Source organism: Trichosurus vulpecula, chromosome 6 (assembly GCF_011100635.1).
Source record: "Trichosurus vulpecula isolate mTriVul1 chromosome 6, mTriVul1.pri, whole genome shotgun sequence".
Taxonomy (NCBI): domain Eukaryota; kingdom Metazoa; phylum Chordata; class Mammalia; order Diprotodontia; family Phalangeridae; genus Trichosurus; species Trichosurus vulpecula.
Genome location: NC_050578.1, coordinates 254,710,690 through 254,738,277, shown reverse-complemented (window position 1 = coordinate 254,738,277; position 27,588 = coordinate 254,710,690). Strand labels below are relative to the sequence as shown.

Here is a 27,588-nt window from a genome sequence, read left to right as displayed (position 1 = left end):
TGGACACCTGGACACCTGGTCCTGGTGGGGGACGTTGGGAAGAGCCCTGGCCTGTTTGTGAATCACACCACTTAGTCTATTCAGGTCTAAGTCATTTCGTTTTATGACTTCACTCTCCAGATGAGGCATCTTCAACGGACCACGATAAAAAGATCTTTTAAAACCTGGTTCAGAAGGGAAGTATTCTGAAGCATAGAGGAGTCCAACAAGAGAGACAGTGGGAAGCAAAGATTATAGCTTGTTTGCTGTTTTGTCTTAAGCAGGCCTGCTCCTGATTCACACTGCAAGGTGAGAGACTTCCATTGAGAAACCAGGACTCAGAGCTTGGGAACTGACTTTTTCCTACAAGCCCCGTTTGAAAGGTGAGGTTCAACTTACTTTGAAGTCTAAGGGGATCTGAGTCTCTCCCTGAATTCTCAATGGAGATCCTGGGGTCCTCCTCTCTTCCTTTCCCAGAAGGGTCATCTTCAGTAGCTCCCAAGGCCTCGGGATTGTCAAAATATTTTTCTCTGTCATGGAGGCTGTCCTGGTTACTCTCATGACAATGACCTCGAGGATAAGAGACAGACACATTAGAAATGACCCTCTGGAGCGGACCGAAGAGAATGCTGCCAAATGCCATGAGGCAGGAACAAAGAAGGGACAATGTCCCATCTTTCATCTATGAGCAAACATAAACAATAAGCAGATGGAGATCCAGACCAGATTTTAGTATGGCCCAAGTTCCTGCAAAGTTGTTTTGAACAGTTACAGTTGCCAGGCTGTTGTGTGAAATCAAGTGTTCGTGGAAAACCTTCATCCACCAAGTTCTGAGCCCCCAGATTGGATTTTTTTTTCTATTTATAGTGAAATTCTAGGCCAAATTTTCTTAAAGCTGAAAGGTTTTAATAAATTATTTTCCCCTGCTATTTATCTTTCTCTATTAGAAATGAGAACTCCAAAATTAGCACTGAAGCTACAGAAAGTATGATGGATTATGACAGATAAAGGGACTATTCTGTCCTAGAGTGAAGGAAGTTCAAACGATAGAATCCGAAGAAGCAGAGAATGACAGACTTGGGCATGCGATATGTGTTAAGTAACCTGTAGACATGCTGAATGATTTCACATGTATAATCAATATCATATTGCTTGACTTCTCAAGGGATGGGGAAGAGGCAGAAGGAAGGGAAAGAATTTGGAAATCAAATTTTTTAGAAAATGTTAAAAAATTTTTTTACATGTAATTGAGAAATATTTAATGAAACAAATAAAATATACATTTTAAAAATCACTATCACTGTGAGGAATCCAGGTATCTGTACTTTTATTAAGAAAGCAGGACCTTTTAAGAATACCTATGGAACTGTCAAAGTCACTTAATTTGGATGGTGACTATTTTGCATAAAAAACAAATGCTCTAGGTATGATCCTAACACTCCCATTGACTTACTTTGCTGCTTTCTGTGATTCCATCCCCACCCCCGTATATTAGAATGAAGGCTCCTTGAGGGCAAGGCCTATTCATGCCCTTCTTTGTGACACGTCACATGTGATACAGATTCAGTGCTTCCTTAGTAAATGTACGCTGCCTGCCTTACTACATTAAGGCTGATGGAGAGTAAGTGTGGTGTGATGGAGAAAGGTACATTTTGTTGTAAGGAAGATCTAGGTTCAAATTCTGACACATACCAGCAGAGGGAAGCAAGGCAAGTGTCTCACCTCTCCCTCTCCTAAGCAAACTGCTAAGACTCTGAGGCACAGAGGTACTGATATGCCTCAGTGGAGGGCATTTGTACATGGCGAGATCCCTGTGCTGAAAAAAGTCACAAGTTGGGACGAAAACCAAATATTAAGGCTGATTGCTAGTCCCCGTCATGGGGAGTCAAGGAGTCATATTGGAAGTACTAGGAGCTATTTCTTAAAATGACCAAATGGACACTTTTCTGCCCCACCTAGTCATGGTAGTCATTCCTTGGTATAGTAACATGATAAAAGTTGGTTGATTTAAAGCAGCAAAGAACCAATTGGCTTCTTGCTGCCACTTTGGGTATGTGTGGTTCAATGAATAATCTTTCTGCCTAGTCTTATTTTATTTTTTTTTCTGCTTAGTTTTAAAGGGTTCTAAAATTGACCTATTCTATTCCAAAGGGGAGAAGTGTATTTCTGACTCTGGAGTCAGAACCCAATGAAGGAGTTAGATTAGATAGTCTCTGGGGTCCATCATAGCTTTGGATCTATGATCATAGAGATGAGAAGGACCTCAGATGCCATTTAATCCAATCCCTGCATTTTACAAATGGGGAAACTGAAGCCCAGAGGAGAAGGGATTTGCCCATCATCACAGGGATTGAGTGGCAGAGGTTTTGATTGACTGACTGATTCTGCTCCAGGTCTAGTGCTCTTTTCCTCATGCGAGGCCTCTCCCACCAAGGCTGTACCTGTCTTACAAAGGTAATGGATCTAAGACCAAGATGATTTGAACCTAATATTGTTAGAACAAGGGGTTACTGTCTAAGAAGTCTGGGGCATACTTGGAGAAGGATCACTCCTATGGCTTAATTCAATGGCTATGACCAAAGATGCAAAAGAATGCTGTATAAAGTCTATTCATTTCGAGGGGGTTTTGTGTCAACTGCTTGGGTCAAGTCTTCCCAGAAACATGCAGTGATGTCACAAGAGGACTAAGCAGGGTATGGGAAGACAAATCCAATAAAACCAGACCCATCAGAGAGAGCACTGAGACAAGCTCCCCATTCATCTTCTCCCATTATTACACCCAAGGTCATACAGATGACAAAGTTCAGTGGGAATAGGCTGGGAAAGTTGTTTTGGTCAAGAGAACAGGGAAAGAGGGGCTCCCCAAGATAGGTTTTTGTTTAATTCTTGATGAAAATGCTTCACAAAATTCTTATGGCTATGAGTGGTGATGGTAAACCCGGTTAGAACCAGCACAAACTTGAGCTAAGAAAAGAAACTCTTGTTACTTTTCTTGTATTTTGGGTTCAGAGTTTTCACAGACCTTTCAATGCCTCATTCCATGGCGGGGATCCTGGACAACATGAAACTAGAATCCAGGAATCCTGAATCTCCAGTCCCAGGCACTTAATTTTTCCAGCATTACTTAATATATCACAACCAATCTGGGCTGGTGTTGTGGGAGGGGGGGGAAGGGGGGGGGAGGAAGAGGCGGGGGGAGAGAGAGAGAGAGAGGGAGAGAGAGAGAGAGAGAGAGAGAGAGAGAGAGAGTGTGTGTGTGTGTGTGTGTGTGTGTGTGTGTGTGTGTGTGTGTGTGTGGTTAACCAATGACCCCCTACATTTCTACACTAAGAACTGATATTGCCCCATATGTATCTCATGCATTTGTGGGTTATTCCCATTGTATTCGAAATTGGAGCCAACTCTTTCCATGGCTGTTGTATAAAATACACACTTCTTTGTTTTGTGGGAGGTTTTTGCACTAGGTTTATGGGGGAGGAGGGAGACGTTCTGAAACTGCTTTTCAGCTCTTGTTATACTATCTGAGTAAATGCCCTTACACACACACACACACACACACACACACACACACACACACACACACACACACAGAAAATAAATGGTGGACACCTTCTCCTAGAGCAGCACTTCTTAAGTTGTGGGTCCCAACCCACAGTTTCAGAAAGGCTGAAGGGGTAGCAAGTGAAAAAAGTTTAAGAAGCCCCATCCCTGTCATCATCATTATTGCTATCTACATCACCACCTAAAAACATCTCCTGAGTATCTACTATGTGCAAGGCACTATAGTAGGAGCTGGAGCTCCAGAATTTAATGACAATCTTGGTCCTCAAAAGATTTTATAATCTGGTTTTAGAGTCAGGAGTAGTTAAAGACTGAACGCCATTGTATCTCTCACTAGAACTGAAGCTCTTTGAAGGTAAAAACTACTTTTCGTTTTTGGTTTTGTATCCCCTGAACCTAGAAGGTAGTAGCTGAAGAGTAAGAAATGAACGATCATTTATTAAGTGCCTACTATGCACCAGGTACTGTGCTAATAAAGACAAAATTGAAATGGTCTTTGCTTTCAAGAAATTCACATTCTGCAGGATGGAGATAAATATGCATATACTTACATATATACAAAAAAGTACTAAATAAATACAAAACAGTTTGTCAGACTGAATTCACGATACAAGGTGGCATCTAAGTGAGTCAGCACATGGTGGCTGAAATTGGCTGTGTAGTCTAGAAGACCTGGCTCTAAGTCTTGCCTCTGACACAGACTGGCTGTGAAACTATATGTACAAAGCATTTCATCTCCCAGTGCCCTAGACAGCTCTCTAATAAGAGCTAGCAATTATGTAGTGCTTTAAGTTTTGCAAAGTGCTTTATAAATATTAACTCACTTGATCTTTACAACCCTGGGAGATAGGTGCTATGATTATTCCTATTTTACAGATGGTGAAACTGAGGCAGAGGTTAAATGACTTGCCTCATATCTGAGGGTGGATCTGACCTCAGATCTGGTGCTCTATCCATTGTACCACTGAACTGCCTCTAAGAATTTAAGTTTTACAAATGTCATTCATTTATGTCAGCGGAAGGGGTTTCTACAATTGGAGTTTACCTATGGTTCACGTCTGTATCAAAAATAAAATATGTGCTCATTTGCAAAGTGCTTAGCACAGTACTTGGCACATAGTAGGTGCTTAGTAAACACTTTTTTCTCTTCCCTGGCACCCTTACCGCCCCCCCACCCCGTTCCCTAATGGTTACAGTGTACCTCAAATGCAACAGAAGTTTACAAAAATATAGGTTCAGTAACTCCTGATAAAGTCTGGAGGAGGAAAAGGAGAAGATTGGAAGGGCCATCTACCTCCAAGTCTGATGCCATTACTCTAGGCTGTGGAAGGTTTCACACGAAGCTAGGTTTGGAGGGCCGAGGAGGAGGCAGATCAGTGAAAACGGGACAATTCCAGGAAGAATGGGGGGAACACTCTGGGTGTGTTTGACAGAGGAGGTGGTAAGTTTAAGACCAAGGACATCTGCCTACTGATGGCTATATCTCTTTTGCAGATTCCCCTGATCCAGTCATTCTACTGTTCCCACCACGCCCCCAGCTTCTGGTGTGACAGGCTAAGTACTTAAGTGCATATGACCATGAGCAATTCACTTAACCTCTGAACATCGGTTTTCTCATCTGTAAATTGAGGGATAAGAACATTTATGCCACCTGCCAATAGGGTTAGTAGTGAGAAAAGCATTTCACAGACCCTACACTATTTTTAAGTACTTAAGAGGCAGTGCAGATCAGTGGATAGAGCTGGACTTGGAGCCACATCTGATATCTATTGGCTCTGCCATCCTGGGCAGCTCTCAAAGACTAAATTGTAGCCAGAAGGTGCCAATCAGAAGTGGTGGAGGGAGTTTTTTCATCTGGGAGTTCCATGGACCAATGAAATCACAGGTCTGGTACCTCTCCCTTATTAAAAGCATACTATGTGCCTGGCACTATGTTAAGAACTGGAAATACCACTAGAATATTACAAAGAGACAGTCCTTGTATGCTCAGGAGCTTATATTCTATTAGGGAAAGAAAGCACATATAGGATGGTGACCAGGGAAGTCGGTTGGGTTCAGCCCACAGCATCTACTAGCTGGCCTTAGACACTGGAGTATACTTTAGTTTCATATACTATCCACCCAGGCCATAATTCACTGCACCCCGCCCCCCCCCCCCCCCATTTTCCACCTTCCCAGAACCAAACTGACTTTCCTGAACCCTGGACTTCCTCAATCCCCACCCTCTTATCCATTCCAAACCCCTGACTCGCATGCATATAGCAGGCATTGATCAATGTTTGTGGAACTGAATTACAGGAGGGATCAGATAAGCATTTCAAAAATTACTTGCATTTCTGAATGGAGAATTGAAATTAGGAGTGAACAGACCTAGTTCTGCTACTGACTTCTCACAGGACCTTCCTCAACACCTTTCTGGGCCATGGGTTTTTCATCCATAAAATGGGGAGGTGGTGGTGGGCTAGAAGACCTTTGAGCTTCCTTCCAGCTCTGGATCTAAGATCCTATGAATTCCTCAGGAAGAATTCCACACTCCTCAAAGACAACTCAAATCAGGAGAAAATAAAATGAGGCTATTAAAAATGGAGAGAAAATAACAAGAATGATAATAATGAAAGATACTATGCCCTAAGGGCTGTCCTCTAGCTCTATGAATTTTCTCATGAAACTCTTGTACTCTTATTTGAGTTCAGGGACACCAAACAGCTATGGCCATGGCCACAGCCACAACCACAAAGGCAAATCACCAACTCTCTGCATTAGTTCTCAGTGAAAGCCTTGCTCATTCTACTGTTTGACTCTTTCCACCAGCCTTTGCCTCACATCTCTTCCCTGCCCTTCCCTCCTCTTTTCACCATGAAAATTTAATTGGCTTCATCTTTTAAAATCTCTGCAGTACACATAGCACTTCATGAGTAATTTATAAGCTATGATGCGCATAGGACCCCAAAGCTAAAATTAGCCGTGCTGCCTGACATCAGACCTGGAAGCTTTTTGATGCAGGCCTGCTGCATTCTAAGAATGCTGCCCTTCAGTAGAGGCAGCTTCCCATACCTTCTCCCCCTGGCCCAGCCTTCTCTGTACCTGCCAGAAGGTGGGCAGAACAACTGGTTGAGGTGGAATATGGAGGTGAACGGTGGGAGACAAGCAGGTGAAGAGGCTGGCCACCCAGTTCTACTTTAAAATAAATCACTGTAGACAGCCAAGAAATAGGCAGCCCTAAAATGGAAAAAAAAAAACCCAACCCTTAAAGGGGAAAAATTTACAGGCCCTTAAGATTTGAACAGTTAATATTAACTTTCTTACGCTGACAGCTAAAAAGAGCCTGGGAAAGAGGTCTGGCGTGCTGTGGATAAGCAGAGAGCTAAATATAGAAAGCCAAATTGCTTAATTCTTTAATTACTCCTGCTCCTTCGTTGTCTGGTGGAGAGATGAAGCAGTTAAGAGTGCACCCAAGTTCCGGGCACTTGAGCTCTCCAGTCAGCCCTGGCCTCAAGAGGGGCTGCAGGCATTTTCGGGTCAGGAATAAAGGTGCCTCTCTGGGTGACCAGATGAGCTCCCCAGGGGAAGGGAGGTGAAGCACTGGAAGGGAGGAGAAGCAGCAAGGACACTTGGAAAGCTAACCATTCATCTTAGAGGCATGTGACTATTCATTTGCAGACTCAACCCTTTGGCTCAACAGTGAGGGATATCTGCAGTCTGGGCTCTCCTTGTGCCCAGGACTTTCTGGAATAAAATAACTACATGGTTCTAATGAAATGCCTTTGGGGAAAAAAATCCTACTAAAACAATTACTACTCTAACGCTGTTAGGCTGTAAACAGAAATGCTTGATTATGCATCTTGTTTAGCTTTCCTTGGGAATAAGATGATACACTGCAACATCATTTATGTCTTTGTCTCCAAATTAGGCACTTCTAACTCTGGTTCTGCCACTTTCTTGCGGTGTGTTCATGGGTACATCACCAAACCTCTCTGTATCTAAGTGTTTCTTCAATAAATCAGGCATCCCACCAAACGGGCTTTGGAAAGTTAAATAATATTTGGGATCCCAGCTGTTGATCAGAAAGGTACCTCAAAGATCATCCAGTCCAATTCTGTCATTTTTTTAAAGACAGGGAAACTGAGGCCCAGAAGTAGGTGATGTATCCAAGTCATGCAGCTAATAAACAGCAGAGCTGGGGCTTGAGTTCTAGTCCTTGGGATTTGAATCCAGGGCTTTTTCCCCTAAATCACCACACTGCCTCTCTCAATGCACAACAGTCCCTCATAAGGAGAAAGGCATAATGTATCTTGTGGCTGAGAGGCAGAGTGGCTCAGTGGGAAGAGACCTAGCTCTGGAGTCAGGAGAATGGGGCTCAAAGTCCTCCTATGTGTGATCTCTGAGGACCCTTCCAGTTCTAGATCTATGAACCTAGTCCCTAAATAGGCATTTTTCAGATTACTATGCATCACTGTTTGTTAAATAACCTCAGAAAAGTTCATGCTGGTAGGACTGTTAGGGAAATGTCATCCCCTCAAGCCAATTCTGTGCACAAAGATTTGGGGAAAAAGATTTTCCATGGCCCTGATTCCAGTATGTTAAATCTGTTAAAAAAGACTGGCATTCTTCTGAATCTTTTTGGTGGAAGAAAGGATTCCATAGATAGGATCAGAGAGTCCTGGAGTTGGAAGGTGGACCACCTAGTCGCATTTACCCATTTTGAAGAGGCAGACACCAAAAGCCACTGAGTGAATGTGACATGGCCTATGGTTATCCAGCTATTAAGTGCCAGAGTCAGGATTCAGGTCCAGGTCTTTGGAGACTTTTAATTCCAAGTCCTGTGTTCTTTCCAGCACCTTATGCTTGGTGCTTTGGAATTCTTCAGGGCTGATCTAGTTCGAAAAAGGTCACATACAAACTGAGATGCCTTAGTTTTTTAACAAAAAATGTCCGAGGACTCAATTATTAGTATGGTACAGTGGAAACATCTCTGGCTCCAGCGTCAGAGGAGCTGGAGTTAAAGCCTAGCCTTGACACACCCTACTTACTTTGTCCAAGTCATCCCATGGATCTCAGTTTCCTCATTTATAAGGCGGTTGGACTAGATACTCTCTAATATGATTAACAAATCATATTATCTATACTTTTGTGGTGTCTTCTTGGTAAATTAAGAACCTTTACAAAATAGCTCCCTTTACCATGGCACCTCACTCGACATCTTTAGGGTGGTCATTGGGTTGAATGGAATACCTATATTTTCAATATAGGGACCATATCCAGGCAACCCAACAACACATTCTCCTCCCTCAAACCCATCTCAGTGATCACCTGGTGTGTCAGGGAAAGGAAAATGGATTTTCCCTAGTCTCCCACAGCATTTATCGGTGCAGAGGAGGTAATAAGTTCAACTCCCTCTGTGGGGGTAAAGAGAAACAGTTCATGGGACTATGAGGCAGGATCTTAGCGACCACTCAGCTTAACCTTTCCATCTTAAAGATGATGAAATGGGCCTTAAGGAGATTAAGTGACTGGCCTGAGGTCACTCGGTTTGCAATGGCACTAAGAGCTGGGACCAAAGCTTTGATTCCAACTCCAGTGTTCTTCCCCAACACTAATTGGAGTCAAATTGCACCAAAACAACTTGAAATTTCAGAAAGTTGGTTACGCTGGAAATGAGCCTTGTAATATGCTTTCCGGATGCTCCTGGACTTTTTCAGAATTCTTTTTTGGGGGCCTGGGGAGAAGAAAAAGAACATGGCAATAACCAAAAGGGTCACACTGGGCAGGGGACATCCACTGGTCTTCAAGAAGAACAGAAGTTCCTCAAGAGTCAGGACTCATTGGTTTGGTTTGGTTTTTGCCTTTTTGCCTGGCACACAGTAGGTGCTTAAATGCTTTTTCATTCATTCGCTTACTGAAGGCAAGAAACAGAATACCTGGCAAGGTATTATGTCTATACTATATCTCTGCCACTCTGGATGGCTAATGTGACCCTTCTTTCAATTACAGATAGTTCATCTCATCCATCCTATCCTAGGGTGAGGTTCTGAGACAGAAAGAGTTAAAATTCTTTTGCTCTGAAAATTGGGGCTTGAAGATGGGTTTGACAGCATTGAAGGCAAGATGTGGGAAAAGCAGTCCTAGCAGAGTTGGTGCGATGCCAAGAACTCTGGATTTGAAGGAGGAAGGTCTGGGTATGAATCCCTGTTCTGTTACTTACTACCTCTGAGACTCTGGGCAAGTTCCTTGTCTCTGGGCCTCAGTATTCATATCTGCAAAATGGCAAGGCTGGACTATATGATAATTAAGGCCCTTTCCAGCTCAAATCTATAAGCCTAGGTTAAAGGTGGTCCACCTGTTTAGGTCAAGTTGTAAAGGGGTCAGCCTCTCACATCCCTGACTCTGGAGGCTTATATTCAATCGTACAGCCTCCTTTTTATTATCTCCTAGAGAAGATGTCTGAGAGTAGGCGTTCTGGTACATTCAATTAAATACAAGGCTCAGTGGGGAAAAATACTGATAGTCTTCCTCCACATAGTCATGTGTGCCTTTTTATAGTATTTCCCCCTCCCTCCCACCTCCCCTTAACTGTACTGCACTCAGATTATGCAGTTCTAAAACGAATTCCTTTTCTAAACAAGAAGGTAACCTAGTAACACTTGATGTTAACATTCCTTCTTTTTTTTTTTATCTGAAACTTTATAGCAGTGCTCCGTTGCATATACCCTACTAGTAAAAATGTCAGTGTCCAAAGCTTTTCAGCTCGGATTTTAGAATAAATCACAGAGACTCTGACTCTCCCTCTCCCTCTCCCTATGTGTCTTCGCCCTCCCCCCCCCCCGCCCCCGCAATGCTCACAATTGTTCCAGGTTTCTTTACCGAACTTACATTAAAAAGCCACCAGGGAACTTCTGCTATGATAAGCAAGCGTGGTTTTTTGACCCCCAGGGTTAGCAGGTACCCAACGTCATGAAAGCTTCCTCTAGAGCAATTCAATACTACAAAAGGAGACTATCGCAGAAGGTGAGGAGGTAGAGCTCCCAAGGAGGAAAGAGATCTAACTGGGGATCAGCCACATTACAACATCGAGCTCTGTTCAGTAGCTTCCTATGTTACTGCAGCATCAGAGCCCAGCAGGCTAGAACAGTCCACAGTGCAAGTGCTAGTCCTAGATCAGCTGCCAGCTTGCTAGGTGACTCTGGGCAGGCCAATCCCCCTCTCTGTGCTCAGTGTGTTTATCTGTAGTGTTAAACTACTGACCTAACCTAGAGGATTCTTGGAAAACGCACCACTAAAGCGATCACGGGCCATAATGATAACTGTTATTTACACAGTGCTTTAAATCTGGCAAAGCCTCTGGGGTGGGATACATTTAGAAAGGAAGATGATATAAAAATCAGATCAATAAAAAGTCCTTTTTAAGTTTACAAATTGCTTACACATGATTGTATCTGAGCCTCACAAAAACCCTGAAAGGTAAATGCTCTGGGCTTTATCTTCCATCGCTATTTCACCAATAAACAGGCTGCAAGATTAGGTTACTCGTCCAGGATCACACAGCCAATATGCGTCTGGGTTGGGATTTGGGCCCCGGTGTCCTGACTCTCAGCCCTACACTCTAGCTACTAGCTTACGACACGGCAACAAACAGAACTACTGGCTTTTGGATGAAATCTCCACTGGTGAGGATTGCTAAGGTCTTCAATTTCAGTGAAAAGGAAAGGTTCTCTGGGTCTTGTGTCCATCCAGCAATTATTGCCACAGAACCTCCGTGGGAGGCTTTTAAGTAGTGGTTACCTGCTGGCTGACCTTACAAGTGTCATATTGGGGAGAAAAGAGACCATGGTCAGGATTCAGCACTTGGCTCTCGCACTTATTGGTGTAAATGAGTCAAGAGAGAGTCTAAAAAAAAATGAAAAAGACTTTCATGGTCTAAAACCTGCACTGGATTTTCTGCCTCTTGTACCTTCTGTGCAATATCACACTTATAGCTCACGTTTCTTTGGTGTGGCAATGGCTACAAAACACATCCCCTACAACAACCAAGAAGCTTGTAGTACAAGTATCACCATTCCCATTTTACAGATGATGAAGCTGCAGCTCAGACAGGGAGGGTTACACATAATAAACAGGAGAGCCAGGACTTGAACCCAGCTCTTCTGACTCCAAATACAGTTCTCTTTACCTTGCCACACCAGATAGGAAGAGTCCACCGTGTATGCCCACCATGGTTGCACTGCCTTCTGAAAAGCAGTGAGAGATAGCAGATAGAATACAGTACTTAAAATCCAGGAAGACCTAGGCTTGAATCCTGCCTCAGACTCTTATTAGCTGCTTGGCCACGGGCAAGCCTCCCACCTTCAGCTTAGTCATCTGTAAAACAGGAGTAACAGCTGTTGTGCTCACCTCACAGAGCTGTTTGGAGGATCAAATGATACATGTCACATGCTTTGCAAACCCCAGCGCACTACAGAAATGCCAATTATCACTGTCCTTATATTCACTGCATTTGTCTGGAACATAGGAGGCATTTAATGTGTGTTCAATGATTATTATTCCATACTATTCTTTTGTTCCATGTCTGCAGTAATAGATGTGAAGGTGCAACAGATATGTAGCTAGGTACTGTGGCAATTTAACTAACCTCTTGCCAGTTCCACTGCCTTGCTTGTGACTAAAACAGAGGTGTAGAGCACAGACTGCCAGATGCAATGGAAAATGGTTCTGGAGTCACAGGCCCTGGGCTTCAATTCTGGCTCAGAGGCTATGACCTCTATGACCTTGGACAAGACAACCTCCCTGGGCCTCAAGTTTTTTCACCTGAAAAATGAGAAGGCTGGACTAGAAGCCTCAGAGGTCTGTACTCTGGACAGGTCCAACTGGGAGAGGCTGTGATAGTAGTAGGTGGTAGGGTTAAAACCTAATGGAGGGCAGGCCAAGGAACTGCTCTGGTGATGGGAATAAAACTCCTTCCTGCTGCTGAGTCTGCATCCAGATCAGGCTATGAAATAGGAAAATTTAAAAGTTAAACAGAAGCTGAGACTTTAAAGGTCTTCTTTTCTCTATGGGAACAACATGTGCTGGAAAAATAAAGGAAGCCACTTGCTATTTGCAGAAAGCTAGAGATTTCTGAAATCAGTCTGACTTCAGCACCTAGGACAGCTCACCCAGGACAAGAATTTCAGAAATCTTACTGCTGCCCAAATGAAGGCTCCTTTCTTTACCTACCAAGGCCAGTTTTCTGTGGCATAGTCAAGGGAGAAGGGCAATAGTTGGGAACACCCATCAAAATCACTTAGAACGATGCAGGCGAAAGGATGCAAATATCTGCCAAGAAAATCTCTGAGAAGCTGCAGTGGAGGGCGAGAGAAGTGTAGCTGCTATCCTCAAAGTGAATTCTACACATATTCAATATACACAAGGGGATTCTTTCTTTCCTTTCTTTAGGATCACAGAACTATACAGGACCTGGGAGATCATTTAGTTCAGGGATTTTTAACCTTGAATCTGTGAACTTATCAAATATTTTTTATGACTGTATTTCAATATAATTAGTTTCTTTTGTAATTCTATGCATGTAAAAATTTTCTGAGGAGTCCACAGGCTTTACTAGGCTAAATGAATACATGATACACACAAAAGGTAAAAAACCTCTGATTAAATCCAAACTCCTCATGGTATAGATGAAGTCCCAAGAGGTAAAATAACTTGCCCAAAGCTACAAAGATGATAAATGTGAAAGGTAGGATTTGAACCCAGGAATAATGGATAATGTGGAGTCAGAGTCTGGGTTCAAATAATACCATTACCAATTAATCCTTTCTGACCTTGGAAAGTGAGTGTTAAGCAGCAGCACTTAACCTAAACAAAGCAAGTGGCCTTGTTCTCTCTACCCTATACTTTTCTGCACTGGACTACACAGCTTGGAGTGGGGGAGTGGGGGTGGGGACCTAATACTCAAAAGTACTAATAACCAGAAGTTTTTTTTTTCTTCCTGTTTTGCAAATGATAAATGTTTCCCATTCTAGTAGAGTTTAACTAAACAAGTTCTCCAAGTACCTGGCATGCTAGCTGAGTATTGTTTGGTCTGGTTATGACATAAAACTGCTCTGGAACTCAGTTTCCTCATCTGTAAAAAAGGAGGAGGTTGGATCAGAAGGCTTTCTAAGTGTATAGTTCCTGCAGTCCCATAGCCACTTTTCTTTCTACTACACCACCTTCTCCTCTCATACCCTTCCTGGGGTGAGCACTACAACAGAAATAAGTAACGAAAGGATACTTTGGGATAAGACCCAGAGTACTCAGGGATGACTAAGTCACATGTGAGTCATCCTACACCATGTAGTACTCAGCACTATGATTTCTTATAATCCACCAGTGGTTGGCTATATATTTTCCATGAACTGTAATGAACACAGAGTTAATAGGTGTCCATCTGTAAGCATGCCTTAAGTTTACCTCAAGTTTAGAAGGGTACTCAGAAGAGCAAAGACATACCTGATTTACCTATTTCATCCTTCCAATGAAGGTATTTTATGCTCAGTCATTGTAAAGACTACCCAAAGAATGGCTGAGCACAAGTACACAGATTAAAACAAATAAGGATTAGCTGCCCCCAATTCCTATGGCTTACTTATCTTGTCTTTTTCCTTATTACACAGAGATAGTGGCATGTTGATATTGGGGGAAGGATCAAGTGAGCACCAAGGGCTGAGGACTTCCCTGTTAACTCTCTTCTGCCCTTCTAGGGATTACTAGGGACACAGAGACGTGGGCAGAGGCAGTGGACTTGGCACTCAGCAGCTCTTTTTTGCACAGATACTTCGATCTCACTAATGAGTATTTCCTCCATTGATGCAGATAAAAAGATCACCACATTTTATCCCTTGTGACTTGTCCCTGTCCTCCCATAGTTCTTCCACCTACTGTTCATGCGGGGCAGGGGGGGGGGTCTTCCTCTAGGTCACTTCTTCCTATAGTATGTGAATTTGGGGATCACTTGACAAAGAGCTCATATTTAGAGTCCCAAAATCAAATTAATGTTTATAGATGGCTTAAACATTGTGTTTGGCAAGAATTTCACATTTCAAGCTCCAAGAATAAAATTAATGTTTATAGATGGTCTAAAAACTGTTGGCAGCCTCAGTCCCCTTTCCATCACTCTGCCACCATCACTGCAGACAAAAGGGCACCATATTGAACTAAGGGTCTTTTTGTTTTTTTTTTTTCCTTGTTTCATGAGTTATCATTACTAAAGAATCCATCAGCTAATGTCCAGTCAAATGGTAGAAAGCCAGAGACCTTTCCCCATACTTTGGTAGGCTGATGCTGGGACTATGTCAAAGCCTTTGCAGTATTGTACTTTTGGGTCTACTGGAGCTTAGACTCCATTAGCATAATCTCTGAAAAACCAGTCACCTTCACCCAACAATGAGGCATCAGAGTGGGACTTGTGGAAGCATCTCAGGAATGTGATGTCTTTAGCCCTTTGACCTGGCTAGGCTGGTGATACAAATATTTTGGCAGGGACAATCAAGCCTGGATCAACTTGGCCTATCACACTGGTTGTGTAAAGTGAATGCCGATAAGGTCCTATGGAGAGCTTTTCCAAATGAGGATGCAAGAAAATTTTAACTGAGTCCAAATTTAGTGATGTTTCATAAGATTTAAAACTTGGTTCATTTTCATAGTGAACACACAAAACAAGTACCCCCCAAAAAGTCTTTTTTCTTTGCAGGAACAGGCAGTTTACAGCACCTAAAATCCCACAGCTCCACTAAATGCTGATGTCCTTTCAATAAAGCATCTTTTGGAAAAGAGGTAAATGGAATGCCTTCATCCTCCTTTTCTCCAATTAAAAAAGTGTTTTAATGGCATGGGACTAAGATGAGCACCTCGATCACATCTATTAAGAGCTACACCTAATTACCAAGTCTGTGGGGTTCTTTAACAGGCAAAAAGTATGGCATAGTATTTGTTGACTATCAATATAATTACATCCTCATCTTGTATATTTCCTCTCCTGACTTCCTTGAAGTCACCAAGATTGGGCTTTGCTAAGAGTTCCCTGGAAGCATGTGGCTCAGCTGCCATCCTTAGACATGCTCCTATGTTCTTCAACATCACACATACTTTCAACTCTTGCCAGTTGTGGTTTTTAGCCAGAAGAGAAGAGAGTGAAACAGAATTGTTCATTCCCTCTATTCCCAATGACTCTCCTTGGCTCTTGGCAGAGACAGGGTTCCAGTGCTGCAGGAGCAGAGATTGGGAGGGCTTGCTCAGCACTGGCTGTCTGGTCTGATGCCCTCCTCTCTGGCTCTCTTTCCTTAAATGTGATTGGCTCATTATTTTTTCATGATTGTGACTTTGGCTCTTCGTGACCTGCTAGTGCCAGATAAGCAGCAGCTGGCAGTTAATGAAATTTAAGCAGCTTTGAAGAAAACCACTAAAGGGACAATTTGGATGGCAAAATTCAGGATTGGTTCTAAGATGAGAAGATGAGACAAAGACTGTATGGAGCTAACATATTTGTAGCCCCTTTGAAAGGGGTCTTGAGTTTTTCCTGCAGTGCCATGAGCACAAATAAACTGGAACAATAGGCTAGAAAAAGGAATTAGGTTGAGTTTTTTTGGTTCAAAGCTAAAAGCAAGATATAAAAGAAGATGATAGTAGCAAGTAAGAACAACAGGGAAAAGCCCCTGGCAAAGTGTGTGCATACCTACAACATACAGAGTCTCTTTCCAAACATCATTAAGCCAATTGGACAGAATTTCTTGATGGATGCCTTTCTTTCAATTAGGCTCAACTGCTGCTGGTACATTTAGTTATGCAAATGAATATGAATGAATCAATGCTATGCTTTTATCGAATGGTCTTCAAGGCTAGTGTTTTCATGAACTTATTAAAAAATTCATTTCAACTGGGTTCTCAAGGTACACAGCTGCTTTTTTGTATGAAAAATTTAATTAAAAAAGCCAAACACTTCTATTTGTGTAGGTTAGAGGTAATATTTTGAGGACCTAAAAGGACTGTGCCATTCCACTAAAAATGCTCGTTTCCTCGTCTGGAAGAATCACGTCTATGAAACCCGTAAGAGATACCAAGTCCAACTTCTTGTTCCCTTTAGGCAACATTCCGTTTCTGTACAAACCCGCTATGTATCCTCCCCCTCACAGAATTCCTAGTGTTCTTCAAAACTCAGCTCAAGCATCACCTTCTATAGGGATCTTTCTTGACCCCTTCAGCTGATGGTGCCTCCCTGGCCCCTCATTACCCTGTAGTTATTGTGTGTGTGTGTGTGTGTGTGTGTGTGTGTGTGTGTGCACGCGCGCGCGCGCACACACACACACACACAAGCATGTACACATTCTACCCTGATATGAATAAAAGCTCTTTGAGGGTAGGGATGTCTGAGAAATTTTGTATTCTCAGTATTTAGCACATAGCAGATCTTAATAAATGCTGCCTGATTCCATGAAGCTTATCCTCATCCCCCCAGTTGCTAGCACCCCTCTCCCCTTTCCCAGGAAATTACTTTGCATATATTTTCCTGTATCTTGTGTTTCTTTTATTGTGTCCATGCTGTATCACCCTTGCCCATCAGCAGAACGTAAGGGCCTTGTGGGCATTTTTGTCTCTCTATTCATAGCATCCAGCAGTGTCTAGGTCATGGCAGGCCTTTAATAAATGCATGTTAAATGTTGAATAAATGGAAAAGTCTTGCTAGTACATCAAAGTAAGTCCCCCTTCTTCCCAAAGCAATACTGTTCTTATGGAATGCCAATGAAAAGTGCTATACCTTTAGTCTTAAAAATGCCTGAAAAACAGCAGAAGATGGATATAATACATAGCATCCCTCCACCTCTGCTCCTACCTTGAGGATGAAGCATACCTGTACGGTCAAAAATACCTGCTGCAATACCTAATGGGGGTCTAGCAATAATAAACATCACCCTCATGTCCCCTTCCCCCCACCTCCTTCCCTCTTGTCAGTAGATACAATGACAGTTCGTCCTTTATGATATGGGTATAGAAGCCATGGTGAGCTCCTGGTGTTGTCTGGGAATGGGGCCCAAAGACACAGAGAAAGATGTCTAAATTTAACTCTCCAGCCCTGTCAGCAGATAGAAGACTCTCAAATGTGACTGGAGATGCCTTTCACTGGGTGCCCTGGTGTTACATACAGAGTAGGAGGGTGAGCAGTCCTGTGGTCTGAATTTCAATGAAGGCCTTGAAGATAACTTGGGTTTCCTTTTTACAAAACTGAAGGCAGAATGTATGTCCTTGCATTAGGAACTTTCCCCCAAACTATGGCTGGGCAAATGAACAAGTTAAACTACCTTGAAATGACTGTATCTTCCTAATTCCTTATCCTCCAGGTGAGTGGCGGCCAGTTATAACTGGATGACAGGATAGAGTGCTGCATCATCCTGGCTGATGAGGACCACTTCAAAGTCACCTGATACTAACCTCTCTCAAGTTTCAAGGTCCTTTTTCTGTCTTTGACGGATGAGCTGCTGATCTTGGTCCCTCCTGGAGGACTGACTACAAAGGCCAGAGTGAGCCAGGTGAAACAGGTCCGAGTTAAAGAGAACCAAGTTATTGAAGCTGTTTAGGTTACATGTTGCTGCTCAGCCAATCTGCATATTATCTCATCCTTTATTACTGGGGGATTTGCAAAATCCTTCTAATGGATGATTCTGTTTTTAAAAGGCTTCCACTGGGGCTGGAGTCAGAAAGACCTGAATTCAAATCCCACCTCAGATACTGATGTGCAAGTGGGCAAGCCATGTAACTGTTTCAGTCTCAGTTTCCTTATCTGCAAAGTGAGGGGCTGGTGATGGCCTCTAAGATCGCTGGCAGCTCCACATTTATGATCTTGTGATCCTTTGGAGCCTACTGGCATTAACATGCTCTATTAATGGTGCTTGCTATAGGGCAACAAAATGAGGTTGATACTTGTTAAAACTATTGAATCAAAGTAACTTGGGTCACACCATAATAGAAAGATGGTGTGTAGATTTTACTTTAGGAATTGGAGGTCTATTTGTAAAGGCAAGTAAAGTTTTAAAAAATCAAGCACTGTATTAAAAAACTATCCAAGCAGTTTCCAAGATTACTGCCAATTTTAATGAAATGTTAAACATGGGTCTGATTTTGCTTTAGGATTCAAAGTTATGAGTAGGGAAATAGTCTAAGATGTCACAGTCGATACTTTTACTGACCTTGTTTATGACAATCTGTCAGCTCTAACCAACAATAAGAAATAACATCTACCTGGATCTTTAGTTTCTTTTCAAAATGTTAGTCTCAAACTGGTATTTCCCAAGAAGGTTAAGTAATAATCATTTTTTGCGAAACCCTTAGAGTGTTGCTTAACTGCAGGCAGCCTTACTTAGCTGAAGAATCATTGTTAAGAGGCATGAAGAAACAGTATCTGATGCACTGAGTATTAGACAGTGAAAAGATGAATTTAAGAGTGCTCTGTGAAACTATCATTCCACGGAAAGAGGTTACCTTGAGGATCATAGGATTCTGACTGGGAATTAGCACAGGACCATAGGATCAACGTCTTAAGAGCTGGAAGGCACCTAATCGAAGCTCTCATTTTACAGCAGAGGAAACTGAGGCCCAATCAGGTTAACCTCTGTTGAGTAGCTTGTCCAAGGTCACACAGGTAAGGAGCAAAGCTGGAATTTGAAGCCAGAGTCAGGGTTTTTTTCCATTACAGATCACCTAGCCAGATGTCCTCCATTTACAAATGGAGACAGTGAGGCCCAGAGAGGTTTGATGACTTGCCTGAGTTCACAGAGGAAGTTAGATCGAAATCTAATCAACCAGGTGGGGCTAGAATGCTGTTGCCCTCTCAATTTCTCACCCTCGTGCCACAAACATATGCTACCAAGCAAGAATGGGTAAATGGGTTGGTCAGTAGTGAAGGTTCTCTCTGTATCAATATTGGACTCTTGCTATTTCTCTCAGTCATCAGTATCGACTCTTGTTTTAACGAAGTCTACAAAAGAATAGCAAGATGCGTTAAGTTATTTGAAACGGAGACAGAGGAAGGAAATTGTCTTGCAATTTTAAATTTTGTGGGGGTAGAGTGACATGTAGGCAGAATTAGGATTAACCACTCCAGGAGCCCAGCCAGGGAATCCCTGCCGAAAATAAATGTGATGATAAGCCCAGGGTGTGAAAGCAGGCAAGGAGCTCTGGTGTGCTACCAGCAGTACACTTTAAATATTTCAAGATTTAACGAGGGGATTTTCCATTATTAAAACACTACCAAGGCCTCTGCAGTGAAGTAATAAAATACAGCCAAACATTGATATGTTCGCCATTGGAGTTTCTAGAAAAACCCTGCCTGGCTGAGATACAAGGATGCCAGAAACTCCCGTGACAAACATAGTCAAAGGTGAGATGACACTGGGCGTGGGTCATGGGATCGAAGCTGTTTTTCCAGCAATATGGACTGGTTTGCTATGAACTCCACCAGGCAGCAAGGGGAGGGCTGCTGAACGATGCAGCCAGGAGTACGACCCCACACCCAAACAACACACAAGATCCTTTTGCTGTTGGAAGTCTGAAATAAGAGATGGGCCTTCTTTTTCCCTTGTGAGGCTTTAGGAGGATGGCAAGAAGTGGATGATGAAATGAAGACACTTTTCTTTAGAGAAAGGAAGTATTTACACATAATCCTTCATAAAGGACTTTAGTTTTGTTCTTTTAACCCTAGAACTATTGGAGTTAATCTAAGATGAGATATGACTGAATTAAAAGCAAAGCGGTTGCAGTTATCTTTCCAAAAGGATTGACTTAATGAGAAATGTGTTTAAACTACAGAGCAGGTCACTGAGTCACAGTGAAGACTGTGAAGACAGGTGTGGCAGTGGTTCTGGCTATGATCCTCAACGGACTTGGATATTATTTCACTGAGCTCCCTGTGCATCTAAATTTAGCTTTCCTCAAAGATGTTACCAAAGAGAGCAGTATGTTCTAATGGACAAAGATCTGCTTTGGAACCAGGAAGGTCTGCATTCAACTCTCACTTCAGACACATACTGGTTGTGTGACCTCAGGAATTCCTGTTTAACCTCTCAGTGCTCTAGGCTTGAGGTGGGCTGTAGGTGGCCCACAACATGCCCAAGCTTGGCCTGAACCAGATGAAAATGTAGTTCCTGACTTTAATATTCTGATGCATTAGTTTAAAAAAGAGAGAGAGAGAAAAGAAATACACAAACCTGTGGTTTTCTAAGTCAATATGTGGCCTACAGTAATCCTTAAATACAGTTAAGTGGCCCCTATTTTGATTAGTTTTTTTGTTTGGGGTTTTTTTTGCGAGGCAATTGGGATTAAGAGACTTGCCCAGGGTCACACAGCTAATGTCAAGTGTCTGAGGCTGGATTTGAACTCAGATCCTCCTGACTCCAGGGCCAGTGCTCTATTCAGTGTACCACCTAGCTATCTCTCCCCCCACCCCCCATTTTGATCTGAATTTGACACCACTGCTCTGGACCATAAGCTGCAGAGAAAGTACTGACTTGCATTTGTGGAGGGACTTTCCTTGTCTGGAAGTTCTTTATCCCAAGGAAGCCACAGGTCCACTCTCTCTATGTCTCTCCTTAGCAGTTATGTAAAGATTCCGGTATCTCTGGATCGATTTTAAAATCTTAGACAGGTGCCAACAAAGTCAGTTTCTTAAAAGAGATACCTCTGTTAAATAACCTTATGGAAAAGTAAATTTGTTCTAAAGTATGAGACAGGCTTGAAGACAGTTTCTAAAACACAGAATAGCATTTGTGTGAGTTCAATATCTTTTTTTGGGGGGCGGGGGGAACGGGCAGGGGAGAATGACTGGAGACTAGTGGGTGTGATTCCTCTGGTGTAGGGATTCCCAGGGAGAAAACTCCCTCTTTCCACGAAGCTGGGTGTTACCTGGTCTATAACTGGAGGTCTTAAGAACTGCCTGATGGCATTACAAGTCTTCTCCAGTCAGCCAGTCAGAATGGAGTGGAGGAGAGACAGGCACTGAGGGTCTTCACCATCCCCATTCTAACTTTCTACCCACAACTCCATGCAGCCCCTTTAGAGTGGCAATGTCTTCAAAGAGGAGAACAAGGAGAGTCACTGAGAAGAGAGGAAATGTGTCCGCAGAGACCGTTCAATTCTTCTGAAAACCAGAGGTAGCTGACTTAACAGTTTGTTCCTAAGAAGCTTAAAGGTAGGATGGTCCAGGAGGCAGACCTAATATTAAGCCAATGTACCACAAGGCCAGCTGCTAGGTCTCAGCATAAAGCCCAATGGTGTGAAGAAAAGCTTGGAGGTTGTCGAAGTTACATTCCAAATTTTGGGGATTGAGTTTCTTAAATGATGCTTTTGATGGGGCCCCTTCAATCACCCCAATGTCTACATGTGCACTAGATGGCCAGAGGTACCTTCCACCTCTCCTCTTGACCCATGAACCCTGCAGTTTCACAGGGACCCACCATGTGGTGTGTGCTGAGGGAAGACCTACATTAAATAAATGTTTCTCTCCTGCCACATCTTCATGATGAGGATGAGGACCCTCTGAGGGCGGCTTCATGAAATTTTTACGGCAGTGATTTAGAAGTACCTTGTCAAAGTCAGAAGAGGAATTCCTAATGTAATCTAATCAGAACTCCACACCGGCTTGTGGGACTGCCTAAATGACCTCCCCAAATCTTGGTTTCTTCACCTATAAAATGAGGTTTTCTCTCACTCTACTTGACATGAGATGTTTGTGAAGGAAATAACTGAGAAAGCACTCTGAGCTCTTAGACCAAATAAGCTGCCACAGAAATCCAGGATATGGCAGGTATTGGGAGTTTGGGCCGTAATTAGACCACCCAAGTTATGTTTCAGCGACTGGCTGAAGGACCTTCACTGTATGGTCTGGTTCTAGTGCATTGATGAAATGCTATGGTGACTTTCTTGTGAAGTGATGTTGGTTGAAGCAACACTACACAGGCCTCTGCCTGCAGACCCACTCCAGCTTGGTGCAGTAGGAGTCTGGGGGCACTGAGACAGAAACTCAATGCACCGAACCCCCAGAGATGGCAGCAAAAGGAGGTGGGCATACTGGTGGTGTGCTAACAGTCATGAAATCATTTTTAAAGGAAGCACTAGGATTTATTTTTAAGAAGGCAAACACCTACTTTTATTATGAAGAATATGGCAAACAAAGATTTCTGATTGTAAGTGGAGTATGTTAGTCCACAAGGGGGCACTAGAAGCTAGGAAATTTTTTTTCCCCAAAATTTGGATCATTTGCACAAATGCTTTAAGCGGCAAGCACTTTTGGAAATACAGAAACAAGGGCGAAGAACACACAGACTAAAATAATAGGACAGAAGGCAATGAAACAAGTTACAGAAAGAGAAAAGATTTATGTAAACAATAAATTTGAATATGGAAACACTGCGCTATGAGAGAATACATTTTGATGAAATGCAGACAGGGTAAACAAATCACCTGAATGCTAGATTGGAAAAAAGCACATGCACATGACTGGAACACACTTGTACAATTCAGCAATGAAAGTCCGTACGGATACATTATACTGAAACCCACACATTGTGTAGTGGCATCAGAACATCCAACATTCCGGCATTGTACGCTCTAGGGTAGGTCTGCTGAGGACAAAGTACAACATTTACCCACAGAGAGAACAGCTCTGGCCCACGAAAAACAAAGGGCCACGTGGCTCCGTGGGCGAGAAGCGGGGGACTCAGGAGCTGCAATGTCTAAGGGCTAGGCTTCTGCATGACAGACCTGTAAATCGAGAGGCAAACCCTTCCCTACTGTCATCTCATCATCTGTAAAAAGCAGACAGTATAACCTCACCAACACCGCTAAGGTCAAATGATGAGAGAGGAGGCCTGTTTGTTTGCTGTGTAAATGCTTATCAAAACAGGCCACTTCATAAAACTCTGGCAACTTAAAAGGAGAAATGAACATGGCCTTTGAACCACAGGCAAGAGAGGTTGGCTTGGCCCAAGAAGAGAAGTTTAGGTCCCTTTCGATGCTAATTACTCCATGAAGAGGTAGGCATTAGGGGCTGGGAAGCCTTCTAGGATTGCCCAGATTGACTGACATTAGTAAACTTCCCAAAAGTTAAGTTAAAATTTACAGTTTTCGAAACTGAAACATAAAACACTCAACTGAATGACTATGTTGTGTGACTATTACTGTGGTAGAACTATAGAGTGACTCTTTTAAACAACGCTTAGTAATATAATTCCTTTAAACACGTCCTGCATTTTCTAACGTAATAGAAACTGTAAAATACTTAGAAAATTAAGTATTGACATGCAAACGCTACAAAGGCGATGGAATACCATGGCACACTGCAGGCAGCTTTTGCCATGGTCGAGTCAGGCTGAAGGATCTAATGAAAATGTCAAATAATGTTGGATCATGACTATTGGGGACATATCTATATCGATATTATTATCAGCTTGTATGTGACTGCTTTTACCACCTCTAGACCTCTGTCCAGGCTTTTATTTCAATCCTTCCTGACTCCCAATCCTCATACTTACTTCTAACCCTCCAAGGACTCACTATTTCATTGGGGTGGTAAGACCCTCTACTGATGCATATGGCAATCCCTCTACCCCCTTAGACGGTCTTCATGAGTTGCTGTGGCCAAAAACATTTATCACCTGGTGGTCACTCTCCTAGTGATGAGCCTCCAGACTTGGCTTGGCTGGTCCTTGTAGGAGAGAAACCTAGACTATTCACAGACCCATGCTTAATACTTCCAGCCTGGCAAGCTCTCCCATGGCTTGTACCCAATTAGCAGAGCCTTATGGTAGAGCAAAATTTTCATGCTTGTATAGTTCTTAAATTGTCAATTCTACATCATTAGAAAAGTAGGTTACTAGTTTTTTTCCTTGATTTTTTGGGTAACAAGTTGTCTATCTTTCCTCCCTCCTTACTTTAGAGTAAGACAACTTGGACCCTCAAATGTAGCTTTTACTTGATGTTAAGCTTTTAAAAGAATAGATAGCTTAGTTCATTTAAAAAAAGGGGGGGAGGGGCAACAAGTATGAAATGTGTAATATTTTTGTTGGTTTGTTTTAAGATTCATACATCCTACCTATTACCTAATTTGGGAAACAAAAAAAGGTACCACACTCCACTGATAATTTGTGGTCTAAGCCTGTGAAAGTGACCAGTTCATTTCCACATACACGTTTGATGAAATTGCAAAAGAAAGACTTCATCAAATGGAGACAACCAATATGTCTTTCACAGTTGCCAAACTGAAATGCTTATCAAAGACAAAGGGAATAAATTCTCACTTCTGTCAAAACAACACAATTCAAAATGGCTCTATCATATTATTCTTTCTAGGATCTTTGAATTTAAAGCAGTGCTAAGGCTATAAAAACTATCTACACACGAGAGATTTATTTGGTCTTTGATTAAGGCTGAGCGAGAGATGAAAACAAATGTAATTAAGACTGTACAGTACAAACACACAATGGAGCTGGACAATGGCACTATTCTCCAAAAACGCTGAACCTGTAGAATAGTTTCAGGAACAAAAGTTTGGAAAAATCATAAAAGAAAATAATTTTGCATTGATTTGGGCAGATTTATATAAGTAACCTGAATCTCTGCTAATTTTTTAAGACATTTTGAGACAATTTATTGACATGCTGAATGAATTAATTACAAAAGCTATTTATGGAGGCTAACTGTATGGATAGTACAATGCCCATTTCCCTGTATTCTGGTAAAATCTGTAAAAATAATTGATGTGTGAAATCAATAGAATACACAAATATTTCAATTTCTACTCTCTCTCCATTAAAATGCTAAATTTATACTCTCTCAGATGGTATACAACATTTGTTTTAAAAAGAGCCCCAATAAGTATATTTGGGTTATCATAAATATTTAAGACAATAGTTTGGAAGACTAACAGTGATCATTCAAAATTAATAAGTGGTCAGAAAAACAATTCAAAAATGGGTTTCCAAATTTATTTTATTGTTTGGGTCTTAAGATGCTAATTTGACTGCATGCAACATAAAAATAATCTTAGACCCAGTATGTATACATACACTTGTTAGAAAAAAACCTCTGCTTTTCTATAGTGAAGTGTGGCTGAGGACTCTGGGTCCTTCTGACTGGGTTTGAAGGTTAATTTTTTTTCCAATTTTCATCTAATGATGATCAGAGAGCCAAGAAGTTATATGCATGTATAAGTGTATGCTTGTATATGTGTCTATGTGTGGGCATGTTTAGATGTTGGTCTGGAAGTGGAATTTCAATGGCGTAGGGAACCAGTGGTAAAGAAACTTCCTCCTTCCTAGTGCTGAGCAGAGTGCCTGGCTCTCAGTAGGTGCTTAATAAATGTGTGTGGGCTTGACTGATTCAGACAGGCATCTCTTGTGCAACTTTAGAGTCTTAAGAGGACTGCCTGGAGCCCTGAGATTCAAGGTCACACAGGGAGGATATGTCAGGAGCAGGACCTGACCTACATCTGGCTAACCCTGAGGTCAGCATCTGCCAGTAAACACAGCAAGCTATTAAATCTTCCAATTAGGCCAAAAATCAAACAATCCCCAAAGAAAAAGGAAACAGGCCAAACCAGGTAGCCAGAAGACAAATGGAAACGCTTGGTTTTTAGCATTAAATGACAGTGCTGAAACACTCCTTTGCTGAATCTATCTTGTTAGTGAGGTTTTTCTAATTCACTTAGGATGGCTCAGCCTCTAAGGGGGCAGACACAAAGAACTGACTAGAGCAGGTACAGAAAGAACTGGAGTTCGTTCACATGTCAACTATAGGAACCTGGCTTCTTAAAGGCTATTTCACTTTCTTAACTGTTCAAAGAGCAAGGTCAGTGTAATTGAGAATGGGCAAACATTCAGTCAAGGAAAAATCACAGACCAAAGTCCTGTTTCCTGTCAACAATGACGGTCATTTACAACCCTTGAGAAGGCGAGGGTGGAGAGCCCTAAAACGCTGGTCACGGAAGAGTCTGGCAGCTTTCCAAAGGGCATGGTGACACAGGATGCCCAGGACCTGTGTTCTAGTCTCAGCTCTGCCACTGACCAATGGTGTGACCCTTAAACTTTCTGGGCCTCATTTTCTTTAAATGTGAAAGAGGGATGATCATCCTCTCCCTATTTCACAGGGCTGCTGCAAGGACAGATTCATGGCATAATATCTGTGAGTCTTGGGAAAACTGTAAAGTTCTAAATGAACATCTGGAATTGTCATCATGATCAGCCCAAGATTTCAGGTCTGCCAATACTGAGACTTCTCTCTGATGAGCTCAATAAAAGCCTGGCTTCAAAATTCACAAGAGGGCCTGTTACCTCCTTACACACAACCAATGCACTTCAGAAAAGGGCTAAGAAACTACCATCCTCAGCAGGGGGTTTGCTCTTAATGCCAAAATGCAAAAGAAGCATTGTTAGCAAAGGGATGTGGTTTTTGAAAGATGAGCCCAGGGAGAGTTCCTCCTCTTGTCACACTCTAAAATGTGCTCTTACTGCTGTGACCGCTCCAAATGAATGCCAGCATCGAGGGCTTAGGGACTCAATAGATATCTGAGCTGCAATCATTTGTTCTGCAGTGTTTCTTGTTCTAGGCAAGCAGAAACTTCACAATATCCTTTGGGGAAAAGTACAAGACCAAAGCATTTCCTTTCTTGACGTGGGAGATGTGAACTATTAAGACGAAATTTCAAACAACTGAAATACTAAGGCAAAAGCATTCCAATCTCTTCCGAAGGGAGATGGCTTTTAGAAAGAGGAGTCACTGGACACAACCATGGTGGGCCCTTCTTTCCAATCACAGAGGGATGCCAGCAAGAGAGAGCAAGCTGCTAGCGAGTACAGAAAGGGAGGGTCATTCCACGAGGAGCTCAGTGAGAGAGAGTGGATGATTGTCCACAAGGCTGTTCTTAGGCATCTGAGAAATTTTAAAAGCCCAGGTTGTATCCTTTGGGATCCTAAAATATCCCACATTTTGGCACCTTTAAATTCCTGAGTCTTTCACTTTCTTTGGATGCTCAAAAATACA

The 27,588-nt window shown here is 42.4% G+C and overlaps 1 protein-coding gene across 2 annotated transcripts in view; it reads right to left on the bottom strand.

The window, feature by feature from the left end:
- The window catches only part of TTC17 (tetratricopeptide repeat domain 17), a 114,713-nt gene that overhangs the window by 28,623 nt on the left and 58,502 nt on the right, over nt 1–27,588 (bottom strand). The window contains exon 17 of one of the 2 annotated variants that reach the window (XM_036763169.1): nt 379–549. The exons of the other annotated variant lie outside the window; for it this stretch is intronic. Within the exon in view, the coding sequence (XP_036619064.1) occupies nt 379–549 (171 nt within the window). The remainder of the gene's footprint in view (nt 1–378; nt 550–27,588) is intronic. 2 annotated transcript variants of the gene reach the window in all.